Source organism: Patella vulgata, chromosome 5 (genome assembly GCF_932274485.2).
Source record: "Patella vulgata chromosome 5, xgPatVulg1.2, whole genome shotgun sequence".
In the NCBI taxonomy this organism is placed as follows: domain Eukaryota; kingdom Metazoa; phylum Mollusca; class Gastropoda; family Patellidae; genus Patella; species Patella vulgata.
The window spans coordinates 17,033,982-17,046,896 of NC_065883.2; the positions used below are offsets into that span (position 1 = coordinate 17,033,982).

The 12,915-nt window shown below is 32.3% G+C and overlaps 1 protein-coding gene across 1 annotated transcript; it reads right to left on the reverse strand.

Annotated features, from left to right (window-relative positions):
• Positions 1–2,026: 2,026 nt before the first annotated feature.
• On the reverse strand, positions 2,027–10,799 carry LOC130013000 (homeobox even-skipped homolog protein 2-like). The gene is made up of 3 exons (XM_056101321.1): positions 10,265–10,799; positions 3,256–3,416; positions 2,027–2,888 (listed from the first exon to the last, which is right to left on the reverse strand). Exons 1-3 carry the CDS (start codon positions 10,512–10,514, stop codon positions 2,373–2,375), a joined length of 927 nt encoding a protein of 308 aa, XP_055957296.1. The 5' UTR covers positions 10,515–10,799; the 3' UTR covers positions 2,027–2,372.
• Positions 10,800–12,915: the final 2,116 nt, after the last annotated feature.

Sequence of the window (12,915 nt, forward strand, 5' to 3'; positions counted from 1 at the left end):
AGGAGTTACGTTCCGATATGCACGATTATCAAAAGGAATCGAGATCTTTGTGATATAAACATAAATTTAAAGTTTCATAAAAATCGGATAAAAATTGTGACATATAGAGGGTCCATAATACTATACTTTTACGCTATTAACATACGAAGAGCGGCCATTTCAAAAAATTCGTACATAATCGTCATAACGGTGATGTATTCGAAACTTCTTTTTTAAATTGGATAAAAATTGTGATTCTAGAGGGACCACAAGCTAAAAACGCGATCGATTTTTCGTACGGTCTAGGAAGATACAATCCGATATGGGCGAATATAGAAAAGAACCAAGATCTTTGAGTTTGACTTTGAGTTCACGTGGTAAGAGGATCGGAAATGTTGAGATGAACGAGTGGGCAGGGGTTTTTGTCGATCGATCTACATTCATTAACACCCTTTTCCATCACTGATTCCATGCTCTTTTTTTCATTTAGAAAAGCATTATCACTTTAAACAACAAAAAGTTTACTAACCGAAAAACCGGATTCCAACCTTCTACCTATAATTATTTGGAATACATAGGATCGGATTGAACTGGATTTAAAATCGATAGCATAATTATCGGCTTCTCAAATAATGGAATCCTCGCACCGGAAATTGTCAGCTGCGAAGACTAAGGGAAGAGGGAGAAATGGGGTTAGACGTCCACTCGACATAAACTAGGTCATTTCGGAACTAACAAATGATTCAATTTTATTTCAATAATTGTCTTGCGCGTAGGACTAGGAGTCTTTAGCAGTGGGAGGAAATCGGAGGACCCGGAGAAAACCCACGAGTTGGAAAGGCAACCCTACTCCTTGTCACGTACAACCGGGGTATCGAAACCACGCCAGTTGAATCAATGATAGACCTTATGATACAACGCGCACGCGCTAACTATTCGGCTATCAACAGTTGCAAATACCGATAGGGTCAAGCCAAATATATGGTATAATGTACTCGGCTAAGCTCATATTGTTTTATTAAGATAGATGTTGATACCAGCAATTAAAACTTGGAATTCATTGTGGTATTTGGGGGCAGCTTATGATCGTACTAAGGTATAAAAACCAAATGATTTTAAAATCATTATTACTATTCATGTGTGCTTCTGGTGGATTAAATATTTAACACTTGTATATATTTGTTAAAATATGTTGGATGTCTTTTAGCACACAGGAACTTGATGTGGGCATTTCACAAATACAAATCTATCATTATATGATTATGAATCCAAAGTTCCATATAAAAAATTAAAAATATTTAACAAAAAAGGAATGAGGCTTGATAAGGGAACTTCTTTGTAATTCTCATGAACAGGTAAGAGAATCAACTACTGTATATTAAGACACCCATACTGATAGGGTATATAATATCTGCTTTGTTGCTAAATGTTTTCAGCTTGCGTGGATTTGCTAAGTAATATTGTTATGGTACATTTCGATTGTGCAAGTACTTAGTAGATGGTCATGTAGATGATTTACCGATATCATCACAAAATAGTCCCTGCCTTTGCTTCAACGTCGATGTCTTATAAAACGTGTTAGAGCATATTATATTTCCTATTCATCTGGGTTGGATAACGTCGTTATTAAAAAATACATAAGTAGTTATATCCATATATACACTGTGTTGTGTTTTGTTATGAATGGATAAGGACTGACAATGCACCTACATCAAGTAAGATTTTGGACAGGAAAAACTTTTGGATATTTTAAAAAATCTGCCCTCTGTGTGACACAGTACCTTAGCAAGTAATTCGGCTTTGTCGCTGTCAAAAATCGAAATCAAATCACCTAAATAAAATAAAACCATAAGACAGAATTCGAAGTCCTAAAAAACGTTAAAGGCAAAATAGTGTATTCAAGCAAAATAGTGTAATCAGCAAATGGACTGCTCCTCGTGTACAAAATACACGGCAAACCTTTATATATAAATTTCAAAACACGGTCGCTTTTCAAAACACCAACATTTAATGCCAGTTCATATATATATACATTTAACAACAACAGGAATAGAGGGATAGACGAAGGAAGAAAATGGAAGAATGAAAGAAGAAAATCCCTCGTATGGATGAATTAATGGGTTGAAGAAAGAAGTGAATGAATCAAATCAACACTATAATAATTATCACAATTCTAAAATAGGGAAAAAATTATCAAATATTTTCAAATTTCTAATAAATGTCAACAAAAAGTCTTATCAACATTTTCCCAACGGAATTCTGTATATCTAGTTTTTCACACAAGAATGTTTTTTTAGTCACAACGTCGGTTCATATGACACAATAACACGAGAAACACCACAATTTGAGCAAAATTCACAAAATAATTAAATACTGTTAGGGTTGTAACAATTTTATGTTCGTTCCACTTCAGATTGGAATGGTCTGAATAGTCCGTTTGGTGCAATAGAGCTGCTATTTTTAGTAACAGGTGTCGGATTTGACGTGGGGACTGTAGAAAATGACGTAGGAGCACATGATTCACTAGGAGTTGTGGATGGTGAAGTGTGATTTAAAACTGAGCTCGGCTCTAATGGTGACCTGGAATTGCAACCCATCGTCGGCTGTGGATGAATTGGGTGAGGGATTGGTAAAGATGGGGGTCTGAGATACGAGTTAGCTAAATTGTTCATTGATTCCAATGTCGGTCTCATTCCGCCTGGTAAACCCATTGGAGTTATGCCGCTAGGTGATCGTGGCATTCCCACGCCAGAATAGTAGTTGTATGGAGTTGGAGATGTCATTGCGTAGGGATAAGAAGCGGCTGCGGCTGCTAGGTAGGCGTAGAGATGGGGATCAGCAATCCCATACGGCCAGGCCATGGCCATTCTTTGGCGTTTGTCCTTCATTCGGCGATTTTGAAACCAGACCTGTTAGAAATAAATTTGTAATTATTAATAAATTTATAATTATTAATAAATTTGTAATTATTAATAAATTTGTTGTAATTATTAATAAATTTGTTGTAATTATTAATAAATTTGTAATTATTAATAAATTTGTTGTAATTATTAATAAATTTGTTGTAATTATTAATAAAATTGTAATTTGTAATTATTAATAAAATTGTAATTTGTTATTATTAATAAATTTGTAACTATTAATAAATAAAAAAATCATTGAAAATGGTTAATAATATAGATTAATCGGAAAAACAAGGAACTACATGTAATTCCAGTATTGACAATAAAATTCTGACTTATCTTATATTGGTTATAAATTTTGGTTAAAGCCTACCTTAATTGTGCTCTCAGATAAATTCAATGATGCTGCTAATTCACATCTTTTAGGTCGAGAAACGTAATTCTCTTTAAGAAATTCTTTCTCTAGTCGGCCTAGTTGCTCTCTTGAAAAGGCTGTTCTGTATCTTCTAATTTCTTTGTCATCCAATGGAGAATCTAAAAAATAATAAAATAAAATAAACAAAACACACTTTAAAAACGCATTTCCTGATTTCATTTTACTTTATGTTCAAGAAAACAGACTACATTTTAAAATAATAAACATAAACAAAAAATAAAATAATCAAAGACACAGTCGATATTCTTTTTATATAACAGAATATGGAATAGTTCTTAATAGATAAAATCTTACTAAATTCTGCACGTAATTCAGAAGCTTCAATGAAATATGACGGAGCTTATTAATAATATCAAATATTACATAAATATTGCTAATGGATTGGGTAGACAGAAAATGTTATTACTCTGTTAGTGTTATCGTAACATGGATAATATAGATCACACTATCTTCTACGAAAATGTGTCTAAAGTATGAAGTTATGACAGGATATTACGTCATTAACAAGTAGCCGTTTGTTTATGGTTGCAGACCAATAAAAACAGGAGCTCTTATTACGTCATCTGATGTCAATGAAGCTTGAAAATAAAAATGGCAGCCGTATGAAAAACAAATGTTTGATTCCCATGTCAAAATAAATGAACAATACGCCTATATTACATGTGAGCGACAGTGCTATTTTTTTTTTTAATTTTCATAACCGGGGATAAGTTGTACCACGATGGGGTGGGTTAATTTATGTTAATTTATTCAAACCGAATGAACTCGCGTGTTTCACTTATAATTTGATTAAAAGTAACACAGCACGTGCAATATGTCACGTTATATATCGATTAACAATGAAATTATTTATTATAATCAAATCCAACTTGTTTGTACAGCAATAAAAAATAATATCATTCAATTTGTAACTTCATAACCCAACATGATTGTTGACTTGGTAAATCTAATTTACTTGTTTATTAAATAGTGATAATAAAATATGTTTTATTGTGATTAAACATAAGAAATCTTTGGGGTTCAAATATCGGTAAATAAGAGAATATTGTTGAGTTTATGGTTAACGCAAGATGTGTATAATATAACATTAAAGAATATTTGTTGGATTGTCGGTGTAAATCTGGTTGTCAACAAGTAATTAGCAGGTAGCGTGGACCATTTCGATATATATATATATACAGGGTGTATGCAAATAGTTAAAGCATACATGAGAAAAAAAGGGGAAAAAATGTTGCGTTTTAAATGCGTTTAAAACGTTTTATAGGTAAAAATGTGAAACTATCCGCAATCCTCTAACATAAAGCTAGTATGCCAACTACTAGCTTAGCCCCAAGCAACAGAAATTTAGCGAAACGAAAACAATATTCTTGCTAAGTGTTGAAATTAGCATGTCAATTCTTCTTATTATTATTGTCTTATTTCAACGAAATAATAGACAATAATCCCGTTCAACAACACTGCAATTAAATTCGATAAGGACAACTTAATCTCATTGTCTTCGTATCGATTCAGAGTAATTAATCCCATTACAAAATTTGTACACAGCCATTAACACGACCGAAGACAAGTGTTAAGTGGTTACTGATTGGTTGATGACCTTGTTAACAGTGAGATAATCTTTGATTGGTCAACAAGATTAGCGACTTATTTCTACGTCAAATTGCCTCAATTAAAAATTCACACATGCCTGTCAGGGGGATTTTTACAACTTTTTAAGTTTATTTTTGTCTGGAATAAATTTAAGCCGTCTGTACTTGTGATCACGTGATTAGCAAAATAGGTAGCGCAGGTGAGGTGGTCTTTAACCGGGGGATGTTTTTAATTAAAATGTGACGTCTTGGGACGCTGACATGCATTTTGACATCATTGTTTCACCAAATAAAATAAATTCATAAAATATGTAATCTCTAAACATCTTTTAACAGAAGTGGGAGAAAAGTGAGAAGAAATATTCTTAACCGCTAGATATTTCTTCTTTTGTCTTTTGAAGATAAATGAATCTAAATAATATGAATTATTTTGAATAGTGGGTGTTTTAAATTTAAGTCATATTTAATGAATGACTATGTTTGTGAAAACCAAATTATCACGATTTATTTTTCTTAGAATTTGAAAAACTACATAACAAAGAACTTTTATCTGCAGTAATTTAGTAATAAATTGCAAATAAATTTTGAAGAGCGACGCATTTTACAAGATCGTTAATTTTAAAATGGGTATGAATGCCAACCACAAAAATACTAAAATAAGCCTGGAAATGTCACAAAGTTAAAACAATAAACCCCATTTTAACAATTTTAAACAATAGTCATGAATCTTATATAAATAGACAATAATGTATAATTTTTACATTATATCAAACCATTAAGCATGTCATGATTTGGTCATCCTTTTTTTAGAATGATTTTTATAATGATAAATTTGTTAAAGGAATCTGCTTTGACTCAACTTATCAGAATTTTCACTAATAAATAAAGTATGCCTTATGTAGATTGGTAGCTATTTAAAGAAGCATCATGTATAATTTAGAGAAAGAGCTAGTTATTCTTGCTATAATAGTTCAAAAATGGATTACGCAAAAAGAGTATACTGACATTTCATTAGCCTCGCTTCTCCATTTTTTAATTAAATGATTAAATGGCATCGAGAGTTTATTATGGTCTTGTCATGTTAATAAATGTTTAATTAATAGTTTATGTAACATTTAAGGCCTAAAGAAAAGCCTGCAATGGACAAATTTAGCTCTTATATAATGCCTTTTTATAGACCTTGTAACTACGGTCGTGTCAAAACTTTTTATAAAAATCTATATTTTTTTTTGTTTATATTAAATTAATGTACTTATTTGTATCGAGAGTGTATATGTAAACGTAATAAATCACCATTAAGAAGACAAATTAAGAGTCAATTATGGCAAATCTAAGAGAAATATGAAAGATACAGATTGTTTAAACTTGACAAAATAATCACCCAATAAAACAAATTACTAACATCTATCAACTTCTAATTCATCAACAGACTCACGATGTATTCAATTTTCTTACAAATCCCCACATGATAGCCCAACACTTCTAAATCGTATTGTTACATCACAATGTACATCTATATTACAACATGCAAGAGACATATGTCAAATAAATTAGGGGATTTATTACCGAAATTTAGGCGCGAAATTTCTCGCAGTATTCTCTATCAATCAAGTCCATTAATGACGTCATTGATATCTGTCAAAATTATCCAAATTTACACGTTTTAAAAAAAAGTTTCTGTTGAATTAATAAGAGCATTTGTTTTGTTAATCAAGCGAATATAATTTCCATCTTGAAATTTTATAAGTAGGCCTAGATGTAGAGTAAGATTTAATGATTGCGGGAGCACCCAAACGATCCAAGTTCATCTCCCGCCCTTGTATCCTTCCTTATATTAAATTATACAGGCACATGTTTAGAAAGTCTTCGGTGCAAGTTTTTCTGAATTTTTATGGACAAAGTTTATCATTAACCCCTGTATCCTTAAATTAATTCAACAGTATATGGTTAATGTTCACCAAGTCTTAAACACGCGACAGTTATAGGTGAAAATAAAACCCGCATTGTTTTAATTCGGCAAAAGATCAAAGCTAAACACCTGTATAGTTCATCGAGTGAGATGTTACCTGTCATCATCGTCTCGTGCACTAACGAAGATGAATCACATTTCACTTTCACCTATCACTAGTACTACTATATTTCACGCGCAATGCTCGTGCATTAAGAGAAACACGAATACTCATTAATAAGTATTAGGTTTAAGATCCGTGTTGAAGAGCGAAAATGGATGATTATGCTAAGTAGTGCTTGGTACGACAATCATTTTGAAAAGTTACTTTTGCTGACAATATTTTAATTGTGCAAATATTCTGACGTCAAAAATCAGGTGAGTATAAACAATCATTGAAAAAGACAATAACAAACAAAAAGAACCAAAACAATATTTGGGATTTCTAGAGATTATCACTTCAAAAATGTGAACAATATGACAACCCCAGCCCCTCCTACCTATGACCAATATTAATAGTTGATTAATAATAAGGATATCAAATCAATACAATATGTACCAGCCAGACGACAACTGGATCGGTTTTATTATTTCTATCTTTAAAAGAATTTTAATGGCAGTAACACTCGTCTCGCCAAACGACAACCATGCCATCCATGAACATTCGCGTGAAGAACTATTCAGTCACGCGGAATTAATGTCAGTGTTCATCACCAACTTGAGAAAATATGGAAATTATTATGTTGTAGTCCTTGAAAATCTCTCGACAACAAAGCTTCAGATTAATACGAGTCAGTGTTATAGAGTTCACGTTTTCAAATACACCGGATTTTAGGATTAGGGGGTGAAAAAACGTTAAGTATTGTGAGGACGAAACGTCTGAGTCGACATTTAAAAATACATTAAAGGGAGGTAATGAGGCCTAGATTAATATTTCAACCACGCCTCCTCATTACAGCTCGCGCCGTGTGGTTACACAGCTCTTGATATGCGAGCTTCTCAATCCGCCTTCATATCAAATTCTAACAAGGAACATGGACTATGATTCCATGAAACATGTGTTTTCGAGGGTTGCGTATAAAAGATGGATTGTTTCGTTCAAAAGGGGTCTATAATAAAACGAACGAGTGTGCATTTAGACGTAATTCGTTTAATCTCGAAGCGCAACAGGTGCCCGTATTTAAGTCAACACCCCGCTCGCCTAAACCTGGGACACTATCTAATTTATTACAGATAAATACAAACCAATAACTCATCTGGAAAATAGTTTTACTAATAAGTTTAGAAATTCTACTCATCTTTTCAATTTTTCCGCTAGCTTAGATCAAAAAGCACTAGAGAATTTCCGCATGGATTCTCCGTATGTAAATGGTAGAAAGGACTTGTACGCGGCTCGTTAAGTTTGGGTTGTTATCGAGTAGCCTAAATGAGCTTATTTCATGCCAAGTGACATGTATATATGGCGTGATTCTTCAATGTCCAGTATTTTTAGGAATAAACTACTAGTACCCCCCCCCCCCCCCCACGACCCATAGACTCATGACTCATAACCTTATATAAAAATATAAAAAAACCCAACAAATACTGGAAAATAAGTTCCTTATTTTTAAGAGAAGATAATAATATTCTTAATGTTGTTGTGGGTTTTATTTGTCAAGGTATTTTTCATAAATCTAACAATAAATATTTGGCAGAATAATTCAGTTATAATTAAATTCTTAATGTTGAAATATTGTTTACTCAGAGTTAAAACATGTTATGTCATAGTCATCTACAAACTCATAACGTTTGAAAAAAATCCTTATACGGCATTTAGTAACTGAACTATATGATATAAAACGTAGTGTGAAATAAAAACAGTGATTGTTTTCCATATAAATTTGTGTTTTATATCAACGTTTGAAAACTAATTCTTAAATTGGTAGGCTCCCAAAATAAACGTTTGTTTACAGAAAGTGGCGTCATAGAAAAATACAAACAGTGTCATTATTCAATAAAATTGTAAGTACCTGAGTTTAAAAACTTAGAATCTGATGACAAATTATTCTGATGTGCATATACTTATTATCTCTTTTTAAAAAAAGCAAGAACTATTCAAATGGTCTTGTTTTAAATTCTTTGAAATCGCAATTAATTTCTCCTGATAATGACATGTTTTAGCTTGATATGTATATCTAAATCCAGGATTTGTATACAATTATAATTTTACTAATGAATTTTACATTCTCGTATATCTTTATTGTTTATTTATTAATAGTCCACATTCCTCAAGACCCATCATAATTTGTTTCCGCACAAATAGAGAGCACTGGCAACTATATAAATGATTTAAAATAATGATGAATTCGAAGTATATGTAAATATGATTGAATATGCCCTTAAGTTGTGTAAATTATCATGTTTATACTTCCACAATAAGTAATTAGTAATCGACAATACTCATAATAAATATATTTTATAATGGTATAGAGATAATCACATATACAAACCGTGGGAAACCCTACTGTACAACAATGCAGTTGTTTATTTTAGAAATAAAAAATAGCTAACCATTAATGATATTATTTATATTTTATTTTTTACAAATTATAAAGTCTCAAATCATTAAAATAAATTTTAAACAATGTATACTATATAATTTTAAAACAATGAATATTTATGTTTAATGAATTATGATCAACACGACATCGAACCATACATTAGGCATAAAAGTCAGAATGTCTGAGTTCGAATTTCCAGAAACAATTATCAAAATAGACTTTCTTATTATTTTTCTAAATTTATTTTGAAATGTTTTTAATTAAATGATGATAAGACTTTTATTTTGCACTTAAATTTAGCGTTCACGGGAACTTGAGCGGTGGGAAGCTCTTCTATTTTCATGTGCTGTTTGGTAAAAATTAAATGTCTTCAATTTGCAGATAAATGAAGGTTGGCATTGGGCAAACCATTATCATTTTCTTTTCACTTAGTTAAGGTAACTACATAAATTGATATAATACAAAACACAACTACAAGTAATACCATCGTTATTCTGGAGAAAGGGTTGCAGCAAGGTGCATGCATTAATGAACTATTATTGTATGTTTGTGCATATGTTTAAAGAAGAAAAATCAAAACAATATAACTAAAGCGGAAATACAAAGTACGAGACAAAACCAGTTAAAAATTGAATGTATGGGTACCATTTTCCTCGCAGAGAATATACGTGAAATTTTGTAGAAGTCTAGATATAACATGCATTTTCAAATATTGATTCGTCATTTTCTATTATACTTAGTATCATTTTTATCACAATTCATATTTTGGGGTACGCTTAATCAAAGAAGGAACTGTTAAGCCTTTTAACTTGAAAGTGTGTGTTTATGTTAAAATGGTGAAATATTCATCAATTTTACAATTAACTTACCTTTATTTTGCATTGATTTCAAGTGATGTTCTGGTGTGCTACTTCTGGATAAACCATGTCTCATTTCTTCTTCTCTCCGTCTCTCATCATCTTCCGATCCTGATGTTAAATCGCTTTCCACACTGTCATTAAAAGGTCGGTGGTTGTAGTTCGGACTGCGAGATTGGAGATCACCATGGTGTAACTGTTTGTCGCTCTCATCTACCGGGAGCCGTTCAACATCGATGTACGTGTCCGTCATTGTATGCATGTTAACGAACACAAAAGTTTGTCAATACACGTGAAAAATATTAGTAAAACGTTGTTTCGAATTTAAAAGCAAAACATTTCAGTGTATCTTTGTTTACTACGAATAAACTATGTCAATAAAGTTTGTTTTCTTCAAAATACTAGTTTCACAAATCCTCAAAAATGCATAAAGAATGTCCAGTAGAAAAGCGTACAACAACTATTCTTTTGCCTTTAGCTGGGAAACTTTGATAAGTCGTCTGCTATAAAGACGATGTAGTAGAGCGTGTTCCAATTGTCTCGTGAATGATACTATGTCGTCGATAAATGACCCACAAGTGGTTACACAGGATTCACTGTACTGTTACCCGTGGTGGCAATTTGTAATTGTGGTAAGACTCCACTTCACTCGACTTAAGACACCGATATCAGACGATCTGAGGCGTGACGTCACCACATGATGGGAGGGCGCGAGAAGTCAACGAGCAAATGATATCCACTACTAACCTGTCCTCTGATTGGTTAATTGAGGATAATTGTAGCCAATTAATATGCAATAACGTGGTGTCGTGTTTACAAGTTATAATGATGGAAGAATGAGATTAGCGGACATCAACTAGCAGAACGTAATACAATATCCCGCCAAATTATCAGACGACAATTAATTGATGGTTTTATTAGAGAGCGAGGTTAATTAGGATGAGAAACAATGGTCGCCATTCTTTTATCGATTGTACTGACGGAGATAACAATGGTCTACAATCGAGTTCCACATTTTAACAATACTCTGGAATCAATATAACCCCCTTGGCCATTTTGACGAGTTCGATGATTTTGTTTGAAGGTCTTCAATGATTTGTGGATTTAGATCTCCAAAAGAACAACAGACTGTGGTTAGAGGTTGGCTAAAGGCAGAGATCAGATAAAATAGAAACCCGACCCTTATTATGTGGGGTTTTTTTTTTCGAACATTTATTACAGAAACATGCTACCTGTTTATCTACCGGAAAACTGTATGCAATACTTTAGTATACGACTTTTTGAAAATTTATGTTTTGTATTTACAAAATCATTTGTTGAGTTAAAGGGACCGAACAGCAAAAATTCGATGGCCATTGCTTTATGCATGATATTTGGGTGGGGTGGAGATATAACTAAAAGATTAAAACTGTTAAGAGACACGAGAAAATAAGAGATACCGAAACTAGAATTGGAAGTAAAGACAAAGACTAATTATACAAAGGCAACAAATAATAAATTAAAAAGGCCATGTATTTTGAAATAGTAAATCTTCAGTGTTTTGCGTTAAATAGGTGAACAATTAAGACATATTTTTATCAGGGAGTTGCCATTTTAACTTCAGATCTTCAGTTTTTATTGGACCCTCTGCTTCTTCCGTTTATCTTAATCATGAACGAAGGAATCATTGTGGTGCGACCCTTAAACCCCTAATTATACTATCCTTGTATTATTTTATGTTACTCGTTACAATATATGGCGGCCATGTTTGATTTTTATAAATTCTCGGCAATAAAACTAAAACCAAGAGGCTCCTAACCTAACAAGGTGTAAAATTATTTCTTAAGACGCTTTGATTCATGCCGACCGACAGGTGAAAAACGGTTTATGAGCGACAAGAACTAAACAAGATTTACCTTGAGACTCCTTTGTTTCTTTTAATTGCATTTAAAGTCGTCTTACTTAAAAAATTTTCAACGGCTCTCGTAAAATTGTTAATTCGATCATTTCAAAAGAATTTCGTTTTCATTCAACAAATAGAGGTGAGATAGAAAGTGTTTCAGAATGTGCTAGCGACAAATTACAGGTTAGGGGTGAAATTATTTTATAAGCAGATTAAAGCGTCGACCTCTCTCTCTCTTTAATTAATAAAACAAATATTAACACGATTCTCAAATTGATTTTGTGATATGGTTTACAGATCAGAAAGCAGGAGATTGGCGGATCGAATGTTGATCATACAATTGAATGCTTTTTGTTTCTACTTGAAAGTCGTAAAAACTGACCACTATGTAATAATTTAATCAACACATTTTAAAAAATTGTTCCCAGTATCGGCGAATCAACTGTTGATCATAAAGCTGAATACTTTCTTTTTTTTCTACTTATAATAAATGGCTACATAAAACTGACCCCAATTGATCATTAATAAAAAAAAAAGGAGAACATATTGTAATTATGCATTGCATTGGGTCTGTTATACGCTTATTGTGTTTCAACTCGTTGATTGTAAGCCGGGCTGAAAGACTGGACATCAAAGACCCCGATGTCCTAATCATAATTTCAGTAGATATTCAAGAAATCCGCGCCGTTTAATTTCTAAGGGAAATGTCCCTCTTTGACACTCGTTTCCCTAATCGTAAAAAAAAAATCCTTTTATGGACTCAATTTCTAATCGGTCATGA